This window comes from Mobula hypostoma, chromosome 5 (genome assembly GCF_963921235.1).
Source record: "Mobula hypostoma chromosome 5, sMobHyp1.1, whole genome shotgun sequence".
Lineage (NCBI taxonomy): Eukaryota > Metazoa > Chordata > Chondrichthyes > Myliobatiformes > Myliobatidae > Mobula > Mobula hypostoma.
Window position 1 is genome coordinate 10,246,717 of NC_086101.1, and position 12,755 is coordinate 10,259,471.

At 44.6% G+C, this 12,755-nt stretch overlaps 1 protein-coding gene across 1 annotated transcript in view; it reads left to right on the plus strand.

Moving 5' to 3' along the window:
• LOC134346438 (uncharacterized) overlaps window positions 1-12,755 on the plus strand; it is a 182,751-nt gene that overhangs the window by 81,403 nt on the left and 88,593 nt on the right. Inside the window, exon 12 of the mRNA XM_063047807.1 lies at window positions 2,118-2,465. Within this exon, the coding sequence (XP_062903877.1) occupies window positions 2,118-2,465 (348 nt within the window). The remainder of the gene's footprint in view (window positions 1-2,117; window positions 2,466-12,755) is intronic.

A 12,755-nucleotide genomic window follows, 5' to 3' on the forward strand; every position in this document is an offset into this window, starting at 1 on the left:
AACTGAATTTTATCCTTGCTCATTTTGCTTGTTCAGCAAGAAAAAGCTTGCTCACATGTGTAAGAAGTTCAAAACTGCAGCAAAATGTTCATTGCTTTCAGGTGACTGGCAGGATGCTCTTCTACAGAAATCCAGAACTTGTCTGGAGGCAGGTCATTAAATCTAATCCTGAGTGCATGATCAGAGAGCAGCTCACAAAGTTCTTCCTCTTCTCTCAAAGTCAGGCTCTCAGGCTGAACAGAAGATTCAGAGAAAGATTCCCTCAACCAGTCAATACACTTGAGTTGAAAGGGAGGAAAAATACTCTTCAGTTTTGTTCTGCAGTTCTTCCCGGTGATTTTCATTAAGAGTCAAGACTTTCTGATATCCTTCCTCACTCTCAAGCCCAAACAGCTGTGGAAACCTTTCAGGATTTCCTTTTGCAACATGATTTTTCCAAAGATTCAGTATCCTTTTAAATCCAAGAATCTTGTCATTTGAAGTCAAAACGTTTTCTCCAGGAAATTTAGAAACTTGTTCAACTAGTTCATATGATGAAAAATGTTTGTTAAGTAGGCTAGTTTCTGCATTAGGGTTTTATTTCTCTTTGGCACGATGCCAAGTGTGATAGAAACATAGAAAACATACAGCAGAATACAGGACCTTCAGCCCACGATGATGTGCCGAACATACTTTAGAAATTAACAGGGGCTACCTATAGCCCTCTATTTTCTTAAGCTCCATGTACTTATCCAGGAGTCTCTTAAAAGACCCAGTCATATCAGCCTCCACCACCGTTGCCGGCAGCCCATTCCTCACACTCACCACTCTCTGTGTTAAAAACTTACCCCTGACATCTCCTCTGTACCTCCTTCCAAGCACCGTAAACCTGTGCCCTCTTGTGTTCGCCATTTCAGACCTGGGAAAAAGCCTCTGACTATCTCCATGATCAATGCCTATCATCATCTTACACACCTCTGTCGAGTCATCTGTCATCCTCTGTTGTTCCAAGGACAAAGGGCCAGGTTCACACAACCTATTCTCATTAGGCCTGCTCCCAAATTCAGGCAACATCCTTATAAATCTCCTCTGCACCCTTTGGATAGTTTCCACATCCTTCCTGTAGTGAGGCGACCAGAACTGAGCACAGTACTCCAAGTGGGGTCTATATAGGGTCCTATATAGCTGCAACATTACCTCTCAGCTCTTAAACTCAATCCCACAGTTGATGAAGGCCAATGCACCGTATGCCTTCTTAACCACACAGTCATCCTGCACAGCAGCTTTGAGTGTCTTATGGACGGGGACCCCAAGATCCCTCCGATCCTCCACACTGCCAATAGTCATACCATTAATACTATATTCTGCTGTCATATTTGACCAAACAAAATGACCCACCTCACACTTATCTGGGTAAAATTGCATCTTCCACTTCTCAGCCCAGTTTTGTATCCTATCGATGTCCCACTGTAACCTCTGACACCCCTCCACACTATCCACAACACCCCCAACCTTTGTGTCATCATGTTTGGGACTAGTGATGGAGCCTCAGTTTTTTGCAGTTTATTTAAAAAAAAATAAATGTCAACTGGCCAATGTCATTAAAAGTTGCTACTTCAGCCCTCAAATTTTGGTCTATGAGCACTTGGAATTTCCTCATCAATTTTTTTGTTGTAATTTAGGTTTGTCTGTCCAACTTCCGCCTGGCTGGATTTCACAGACAGATTTCCATGCTGAGTTCCACCCACACAATTACCCACCATCTCTTTCTTCATGCTTGTTGGGTGGGTTGTGGTGGAGTAGCCGTGGGATGTTGTTTTCCACCCCGGTGCTCTGTGGGATGCCAAAATTATTTTGATGGTTAGAGGGAGTGGGGTAGAAGCAGGAGCAGAACCAATACTTTTTAACATTGTTATTATAATCTGCAGTAAATTTATATGCAAATGTGTGTTAAAACCAGCTACTAACTTACCCATTTCAATTTGATGGTATGTAAGCAAAATCATTAATAATTGTTGAGATTTTTTTCATTTGAGTTCATAGTCCTGGTTGTGTTGTAGTTGATCTGTATATTGGGTAACAAGTTCCTCATCAATGTACAATATGGGTTCCTTGTCTTATCAATTATTTCTCTCCAGGTGATTTTATCCTACTTGCACCCAATGAGCCTTCTGTAGCAATCACAGGTGAAGATGTTGTACTGGAATGTGAACTGCTCCCACCAACCTCTGCCAGCAACATGACAGTGCAGTGGCTGAAATCAGGTCTCAGCTCACCCATCCACGTGTACAGACACGGACAAGATGATCCCCTCGCTCAATACCAGGATTACAGAGGAAGGACAGAACTGTTTAAAGATGAAATTACCAAAGGAAATGTTTCCCTCAGAATAAAGAACGTAAAAACAGACGATGAAGGGCAATATACATGTTCAGTTGAAGACAGAACTGACTTCAAACAGTCTACAGTTGAACTGCATGTTCTCAGTGAGTATTATTGCCATTTGTACCAGGGTATAGAAGGAAGCTTTTGTATTGCATGCCATCCAGATAGATCATTTCGTACACAAGTATATTGAGGTAGTAAAACGAAAACAATGTTTGCTAACAGTGCTATGTGACAGTGATGGTAAGAAGTGGAGGAGATGGCAGTTGAATGCGTGGCTGAGGAGTTGGTGCAGAGAGCAGGGTTTTAGATTTTTGGATCATTGGGATCTCCTCTGGGGAAGGTGGGTCCTGTACAGATTGGATGGGTTGCATCTGAACTCGAGGGGGAGCAATATCCTTGCAGGTAGGTTTGCTAGTATGGTTCGGGAGGGTTTAAACTAATTTGCAAGGGGGATAGAACCCAGAGCGATAGAGCAGTGAAAGAAGTGCATGGAGTAAAGCCAAATCTAACATACACAGAGGCTTTGAGGAAAGAGAAGCAGAATAAAGGGTGTAAAGACAGTAAGGTAGAAGGGCTGAAATGTGTGTACCTCAATGCAAGAAGCATCAGGAACAAAGGTGATGAACTGAGAGCTTGGATACATAAATGGAATTATGATGTAGTGGCCATTACAGAGACTTGGCTGGCACCAGGGCAGGAATGGATTCTCAATATTCCTGGACTTCAGTGCTCTAGAAGGGATAGAGAAGGTGGAAAAAGGGGAAGAGGAGTGGCATTACTGGTCAGGGATACTATTACAGCTACAGAAAGGGTGGGTAATGTAGCAGGATCCTCTTTTGAGTCAGTATGGGTAGAAGTCAGGAACAGTAACAGAGCAGTTACTCTATTGGGGTTATTCTATAGACCCCCTGGTAGCAGCAGAGATACAGAGGAGCAGATTGGGAGGCAGATTTTGGAAAGGTGCAAAACTAACAGGGTTGTTATCATGGGTGACTTTAACTAACCTAATATTGATTTGCACCTGATTAGTTCCAAGGGTTTAAATAGGGCAGAGTTTGTTAAGTGTGTCTAGGACGGATTCCTGTCACAGTATGTGGACAGGCCGAACAGGGGAATACCATACTAGATCTAGTACTTGGTAATGAACTGGGTCAGGTCACAGATCTCTCAGTGGGTGAGCATCTGGGGGACAGTGACCACTGCTCCCTGGCCTTTAGCATTATCGTGGAAAAGGACAGAATCAGAGAGGACAGGAAAATTTTTAATTGGGGAAGGGCAAATTTTGAGGCTGTAAGGCTAGAACTTGCGGATGTGAATTGGGATGATGTTTTTGCAGGGAAATGTACGATGGACATGTGGTCGACGTTTTGAGATCTCTTGTAGGATGTTAGGGATAAATTTGTCCCGGTGAGGAAGATAAAGAATGGTAGGGTGAAGGAACCATGGGTGACAAGTGAGGTGGAAAATCTAGTCAGGTGGAAGAAGGCAGCATACATGAGGTTTAGGAAGCAAGGATCAGATGGGTCTATTGAGGAATATAGGGAAGCAAGAAAGGAGCTTAAGAAGGGGCTGAGAAGAGCAAGAGAGGGCATGAGAAGGGCTTGGCGAGTAGGGTAAAGGAAAACCCCAAGGCATTCTTCAATTATGTGAAGAACAAAAGGATGACAGGAGTGAAGGTAGGACCGATTAGAGATAAAGGTGGAAAGATGTTCCTGGAGGCTGTGGAAGTGAGTGAGGTTCTAAATGAATACTTCTCTTCGGTATTCACCAATGAGAGGGAACTTGATGATGGTGAGGACAATATGAGTGAGGTTGATGTTCTGGAGCATGTTGATATTAAGGGAGAGGAGGTGTTGGAGTTGTTAAAATACATTAGGATGGATAAGTCCCCGGGGCCTGACGGAATGTTCCCCAGGCTGCTCCACGAGGCGAGGGAAGAGATTGCTGAGCCTCTGGCTAGGATCTTTATGTCCTCATTGTCCACGGGAATGGTACCAGAGGATTGGAGGGAGGTGAATGTTGTCCCCTTGTTCAAAAAAGGCAGTAGGGATAGTCTGGGTAATTATAGACCAGTGAGCCTTACGTCTGTGGTGGGAAAGCTGTTGGAAAAGATTCTTAGAGATAGGATCTATGGGCATTTAGAGAATCATGGTCTGATCAGGGACAGTCAGCATGGCTTTGTGAAGGGCAGATCATGTCTGACAAGCCTGATAGAGTTCTTTGAGGAGGTGACCAGGCACATAGATGAGGGTAGTGCAGTGGATGTGATCTATATGGATTTTAGTAAGGCATTTGACAAGGTTCCACACGGTAGGCTTATTCAGAAAGTCAGAAGGCATGGGATCCAGGGACGTTTGGCCAGGTGGATTCAGGATTGGCTTGCCTGCAGAAGGCAGAGGGTCATGGTGGAGGGAGTACATTCAGATTGGAGGATTGTGACTGGTGGTGTCCCACAAGGATCTGTTCTGGGTCCTCTACTTTTCGTGATTTTTATTAACGACCTGGATGTTGGGGTAGAAGGGTGGTTTGGCAAGTTTGCAGATGACACAAAGGTTGGTGATGTTGTAGATAGTGTAGAGGATTGTTGAAGATTGCAGAGAGACATTGATAGGATGCAGAAGTGGACTGAGAAGTGGCAGATGGAGTTCAACCCAGAGAAGTGTGAGGTGGTACACTTTGGAAGGACAAACTCCAAGGCAGAGTACAAAGTAAATGGCAGGATACTTGGTAGTGTGGTGGAGCAGAGGGATCTGGGGATACATGTCCACAGATCCCTGAAAGTTGCCTCACAGGTGGATAAGGTACTTAAGAAAGCTCATGGGGTGTTAGCTTTCATAAGTCGAGGGATAGAGTTTAAGAGTCGCGATGTAATGATGCAGCTCTACAAAACTCTGGTTAGGCCACACTTGGAGTACTGTGTCCAGTTCTGGTCACCTTACTATAGGAAAGATGTGGAAGCATTGGAAAGGGTACAGAGGAGATTTACCAGAATGCTGCCTGGTTTAGAGAGTACGCATTATGATCAGAGATTAAGGGAGCTAGGGCTTTACTCTTTGGAGAGAAGGAGGATGAGAGGAGACATGATAGAGGTGTACAAGATAATAAGAGGAATAGATAGAGTGGATAGCCAGCGCCTCTTCCCCAGGGCACCACTGCTCAATACAAGAGGACATGGCTTTATGGTAAGGGGTGGGAAGTTCAAGGGGGATATTAGAGGAAGGTTTTTTACTCAGAGAGTGGTTGGTGCGTGGAATGTACTGCCTGAGTCAGTGGTGGAGGCAGATATACTAGTGAAGTTTAAGAGATAACTAGACAGGTATATGGAGGAATTTAAGGTGGGGGGCTTATATGGGAGGCAGGGTTTGAGGGTCGGCACAACATTATGGGCCGAAGGGACTGTATTGTGCTGTACTATTCTATGTTCTAATGTGGAATATAGTGCTGTTATTGCAGAGAAAGTACAGTGCAAATAATTACATAATTAGACAATAAGGTGTGAGGGAAGCATTGAGTTAGACAGAGGGCACAAGTGTTCATATCTCTGTGTGTGAGATGTCCATTCAGGAGTTTGATAACCATGGCATAGAAACTGTCCTCGAGTCTGGTGGTTTGTGCTCTCAGGGCTTTGTATCTTCTGCTCAATGAGAGGGGAAAAGTGAGAATAACCAGGTTGGGTGGGGTCTGTGATTATATTGGCTGTTTTCCCAACCCAGTGGAAAGTGTAGACAGAATCAGTGGAAGACAGTTTGGTTTGCATGAAGGACCAGGCTTTGTTCACATCTCTTCAGTTTCTTCTCAAACCTTAGTCACAGAGACATAGAGAAGTCCAACACAGAAACAGGCCCTTTGGCCCATGTAGTCCATGCTGGACCATTTAAATTGCCTACTCCCATCGACTTGCACTGGGACCATGGCCCTCCACCCCCCTGCCAACCATGTACAGTACCTAACCAAACTCTCTTCAACATTGAAATTGACCTTGCATGCTCTGCTTGTGTCGACAGCTTGTTCCACACTCTCACAAACCTCTGAGTGAAGTAGTTTGCTCTCATGAGCCCATTAAACATTTCACCTTTCACCCTTAGCTCATGAACTCTGGTTGTCGTCCCACCCAACCTCAGTGGAAAAAGACTGCATGCATTTACTCTATCTATACCCCTCATAATGTTGTACACCACTGTCAAATCTCCTCTCAATCTTCTGCTTTACAAGGAATAAAGTCCTAACCCATTCAATCTTTCCTTGTAACTGAGATCCTCCAGACCCGGCAACATTCTTGTAAATTTTCTCTGTACTCTTTCAAACTTATTTACATCTTTCCTGTCGGTGGGTGACCAAAACTGTACACATTACTCCAAATAATACAACTTCAACATAGCAACCCATCTCCTGTAATCAAAACTTTGATTTAAGAAACATCTTGTGCCTTTCCTCCTGCATCAACTCCTTAGCCAAATGTTAAAGGGTGTAATCTTCCTATTTTTGTTCTCAATAGCATTTGGCATGGGTAGCAATCCTGAGATCATAACCCCGGATGTCCTGCCCTTTAACTTGGCATCTAACTCCCTGAACTCACTTTGCAGAACAGCGTTACTCTTCCTACCTATGCCATTGGTACCTACATTGACCACATCCTCTGGCTGTTGACCATCCTAGTTTGGAATGCTGAGGACTTGATCCAGGAAGTCCAGGAGCTTGGCACCCGGGATGCAATATACCATCCAGGAATCTTGTTTTCATCCACAGAACCTCTTTTCCATTCTCCTAAGTAACGTATCCCCTATCACCACAGCTTACCTCTTCTACTGCCCCCCCCCCCACCTTCTCTTCTGAGTTAAAGGCCAGACTCAGTGCCAGAAACCTAACTGCTGTGACTTTCCTCTGCGAGGTCAGCACTCGGCACAGTAACCAAAGTACCTGTTGTTGCAGTGGATGGCCACAGGGGTACTCTTGTACTGTCTGTTTAACCCCTTTCCTCTTCTTGACTGTCACCCAGTCTCCTGTGCCGCACCATGGTTGTAACTACCTCTCTAACTACCAATCTATCACCCCCTCAGTCTCCCAAATGTTCCAGAGTTCATCCAGTTCCAGCTCCAACTCCTTAACACGGAGTGTTCGAAGCCACAGCTGGATGCACCTCGTAGTTGTAGTCGTCAGGGGCACAGCAGGGCTCCCTGTCTTTCCGCATCCTGTAAGTGGAACATTGAACTATCCTGCCTGGCATCCCAGGTGTTCTATCTGAGCAAATATAAAGAAAGAAAAACAATAATAAACTGTGGGGAAATAATTACCTACAGCTTTTCGTTTTCTCTCACTCATGCCTCTCCTCAGTGAAGCCTCGAAGAGCTGAAGCATCAAAATCCCAATTCTATCTCTGTCCGCTCCACGGTCATTGCAACAATGGCTGCTCCACTTTCCCCAGCCTTACTTTAGTTTCTCTTTGTCAATCAATCCCGAATGCTGATTGCACCGTGCGGCTCAAAGCTCCAATCTGCCCCAAGCTGCTGTCTTTTCTACTCAATTGGTGAACCACTCCCCTCAATAACTAGTATACCACTCTGAATGGCGTTGGGGGAATGACCTACTGGGGAAAGACACAGTGACCAGGGCTCTGGCACTGAGTCTGGTTCTGGGACTCAGAAGGGAAGGGGGTCGAAGATGAGTACAGTAGTGATCGGGGATTAGGGCTGAGGATGGTGCAGTTGCTATACAAGCAAAGACAGTGTGTAATAAAATTCCAGGAAGGACAGACAGATAATAGAGCAACATTTCAGTCAGTGCAATGAGTTGCAGTGTAATGGGGGATGAAATCGAAAATGATTATGAATACAGGACTGATGGAGTTATATCTGAATGCATGCAGTATATGAAATAAGGTTAATGATCTTGTAGCTCAGTTAGAGATTGGCAGGTATGACATTGTGGGCATCACTGAGTCGTAGCTGAAAGAAGATTATAGTGGGGAACTTATCCACGGATTCACATTGTATTGAAAGAAAAGGCAGGGAGGCAGAAGGGATGGTGTGGCTCTGCTGATTAAAAAATGAAATCAAATCCTTAGTAAAAGGTGATATAGGATCTGAAGAAGTAGAATCAATGTGGGTAGAGTTAAAACATAGAATTCAGAACATAGAATAGTACAGGCCCTTCAGCCCACAATGTTGTGCCGACCCTTAAACCATACCTCCCCTATAACCCCCCACCTTAAATTTCTCCATATACCTGTCTAGTAGTCTCTTAAACTTCACTAGTGTATCTGACTCAGGCAGTGCATTCCACGCACCAAACACTCTCTGAGCAAAAAAACCTCCCTCTAATATCCCACTTGAACATCCCACCCCTTACCTTAAAGCCATGTCCTCTTGTATCGAGCAGTGGTGCCCTGGGGAAGAGGCGCTGGCTATCCACTCTTATCTATTCCTCTTATTATCTTGTACACCTCTATCATGTCTCCTCTCATCCTCCTTCTCTCCAAAGAGTAAACCCCTAGCTCCCTTAATCTCTGATCATAATGCATACTCTCTAAACCAGGCAGCATCCTGGTAAATCTCCTCTGTACTCTTTCCAATGCTTCCACATCCTTCCTATAGTGAGGCGACCAGAACTGGACAGTTTTTTTAAAAAAAAACCAACAGAAAGCAACTAAAGAAGATGAAAGGAATAAAAAGTTGGAATATGAAGGTAAGTCAGCCAGTCATATCAGACGACACCAAAGGTTGCTTCAGATATATAATGAGTAAAAGAGAGGTGAGAGTAGATATTAGCCTGCTGTAAAATGACTCTGGAGAGGGAGTATTGAGGGAAAGGGAAATGATGGATGAACTGAAGAAGGATTTTGCATCAGTCTTCACTGTGGAAGACCCTAGCAATATGCTGGATGTTTGAGACTGTCAGGGACAGAAGTGAGTGAAGTTGTCATTACGAGGGAGAAGGTGCGTTGGGAACATGAAAGGTCTGATGGTAGATCACTCCCTTAGACCTGATGGACTACACTTGCGGGTTCTAAAATAAGTAGGAACATAGAAAACCTACAGCACAATATGGGCCCTTCAGCCCACAATGCTGTGTCGAACATGTACTTACTTTAGAAATTACCTAGGGTTACCATTAGCTCACTAATTTCTGAAGCTCCAGGTAACTCTCCAGGAGTTTCTTAAAAGACCCTACTGTATCTGCCTCTTCAACTGTTGCTGGCAGCCCATTCCATGCACTCGCCACCCTCTGCATAAAAAAACTTAACCCTGACATCTCCTCTGTGCCTACTTCCGAGCACCTTAAAACTGTGCCCTCTCATGTTAGCCATTTCAGCCCTGAGAAAAAGCCTCTGACTATTTACACGATCAAAGCCTCTCATCATCTTATACACCTCCATCAGGTCACCTCTCATCTTCCATCACTCAAAGGAGAGAAGGCCAAGTTCACTCAACCTATCCTCATAAGGCATGCTCCCCAACACAGGCAACATCCTTGTAAATCACCTCTGCACACTATGTATAGTTTCCACATCCTTCCTGTAGTGAGGTGACCAGAACTGAGCACACTACTCCAAGTGGGGTCTGACCAGGGTCCTATATAGCTGCAACATTACCTCTCGGCTCTTAATCTCAGTCCCATGGTTGATGAAGTTCAATACACCATATGCCTTCTGAACCACAGAGTCAACCTGCACAGCACCTTTGGGTGTTTTATGGACTCAGACTGCAAGATCCCTCTGATACTCCACACTGCCAACAGTCTTACCATTAATACGATATTCGTCCATCATATTTGACCTAGCAAAATGAACCACCTCACATTTATCTGGGTTGAACTCCATCTGCCACTTCTCAGCCCAGTTTTGCATCCTATCCATCTCCAGCTGTAACCTTTGATAGCCCTCCACAGTATCCACAACATCCCCAATCCTTGTGTCATCAGCAAATTTACTATCCCATCCCTCCACTTCCTCATCCAGTTCATTTATAAACATCAGGAAGAGAAGAAGTCCCAGAACAGATCCCTGAGGCACACCACTGGTCACCGACCTCCATGCAGAATATGATCATCTACAACCACTCTTTGCCTTCTGTGGGCAAGCCATTTCTGGATCCATAAAGCAACGTCCCCTTGGATCCCATGCCTCCTTACTTTCTCAACAAACCTTGCATGGGGTACATTATCAAATGCCTTGCTGAAATCCATATACACTACATCTACAGCTCTACCTTCATCAATGTGTTTAGTCACATCCTCAAAAAATTCAAGCAGGCCCGTAAGGCCTTTTCTGATTGGCTGCCTGTGATTAATTGTGTTCTGAAGGAGTCAGTGTTGTATGTCAATGCTTTGGATGGTGGAGTTGATGGCTTTGTGGTCAAGGTTGCAGATGATAAGGAGATAGGTGGAGGGGCAGGTCATGTTGAGGAAGCAGGGAGGCTGCAGAAAGACTTGGACAGATTGGGAGAATGGGCAAACAGCAGCAGGTGGATTACAATGTGGGGAAGTGTATGGTCATGCACTTTGGTCGAAGAAATAAAAGAGTAGACTATTTTATGAATGTGCAGAAAATTTTAAAAATTGAGGTGCAAAGGGACTTGGAGGTCCTCGTGCAGACTTCCTTTTAGGTTAACTTGAAGGTTGAGTCTACGGTGAGGAAGGCAAATGCAAAGTTAGCATTCATTTCAAGAGAACTAGAATACAAAAGCAAGGATGTAATGATGAGGTGTTAGCAGGGCATTGGTAAAGCCTCATGGGGTTTTGGACCCGTTATCTAAGAAAGGATCTGCTGGCATAGGAGAGGGCTTGCGGAAGGTTCACAAAAATGATTCTTCAAGTGAAATGCTTGTCATACGATGGGCGTCTGATGGCTCTGGGCCTGTGCTCCTGTAAAATAGAATGAGTGGAGATCTCATTGAAACTTACCGGCTGTTGAAAGGCCTGATAGAGTGGATGTGGAGAGGATGATTTCTAGGACCAGAGAGTACAACCTCGAAAAAGAAGGACATCAATTTAGAATGGGGATGAAGTATTCCTTTAGCAGAATGTGATGAATCTATGGAATTAGTTGCTGCAGGTGGCTATGGAAAGCAGGTCATTGAGTATATTTAAAGCAGAGATTGGGAGATTCTTGATAAGTTAGGGTGTGAAAGGCTACAGAGAGAAGGCGAGAGAATGGGGTTGAGAGGGAAATGGAAAAGCCACACTCAAATGGCGAAACAGACTTGGGGGGTCAAATGGCCTAATTCTGTTTCAGTGTCTTATAGGATTCAGTAGTTAGGAGAACAGACAAGAGACACTATGGATGAGAAAGACATGGTTTGTTGACTCCTAGGTGCCAGTGTCTGGGACATCTTGGGCTGGGTCCACAGCATTAAAGGGAGAGAGTGAGCAGCCAGAAGTTATGGTACATACTGGTTCCAACAACATAGATATGAAAGGGAATGAGATCTTGAAGAGAGGAGGGGGCTAGGTAGAAAGCTGAAAAACAGGACTTCAAGGATAGTTTTCTCTGGATGGCTGCCTGTGGCAAACGCTGGTGAGAGGAAGAATTCGACAGATGAATATGTGGCTGAGGAATTGGAGCAGGAGGGAATATAGCAGATTTCTGGATCATTGGGATTCCTTCTTGGGAAGGTATGACCAACACCAAAAGGACTCGTTACACCTGAACTCGAGGGGAATCAAAAAACCTTGTGGGCAGGTTTACAAGAGCTGTGGAGTGTTTAAACTGGGCTGACAGGGAAATGGGAACCGTAGTGATGAAGCAGATGATTGAGTAGTTGGTGTAAAGGTAGATGCAATGTGCAGAGAGACAGAGGAAGAATACACAGTGGATGGGGCATAATTGCAGTTAGTCTGATGGGTTAATGTGTATCTATTCTAATGGCAGAAGTATTGGGAACAAGGCTGATGAGCTTCGAGCGTGGGTCAGTACATGGAACTACAATGTTGTGGCCATTACAGAGACTGGGACTTGGCTGTCACAGGGGCAAGGATGGTTGCTGGATGCTCCAATGTTTAGATGTTTCAAAAGGGGTGGGGGTGCTAAACGAGGTGGGGGAGTGGCATTGTTAATTAGGGATAGTATCACAGCTGCAGAAATGGAGGGTGTCATGGAGGGATTGTCTACTGAGTCAGTGAGGGTGGAAGTTTGAAACAGGACGGGGGCAATCCCTCTATTCAGAGCATTCTATAGATCCTCCAAAAAGCAACAAAGACACTGGGGAACAGATAGGGAGGCAAATTTTTAAAAGGTGCAAACATAACGGGGTTGTTGTCATGGGAACTTTAATTTGCTTAACATTGATTGGCACCTGCTTAGTGCAAGAGGATTAGATGGGGTGGAATTTGTTAGGTGTGTCCAGGAAGGATTAGTGCAGTCTGCTCACACCGAGGAGGGAGCAAAGTGAATT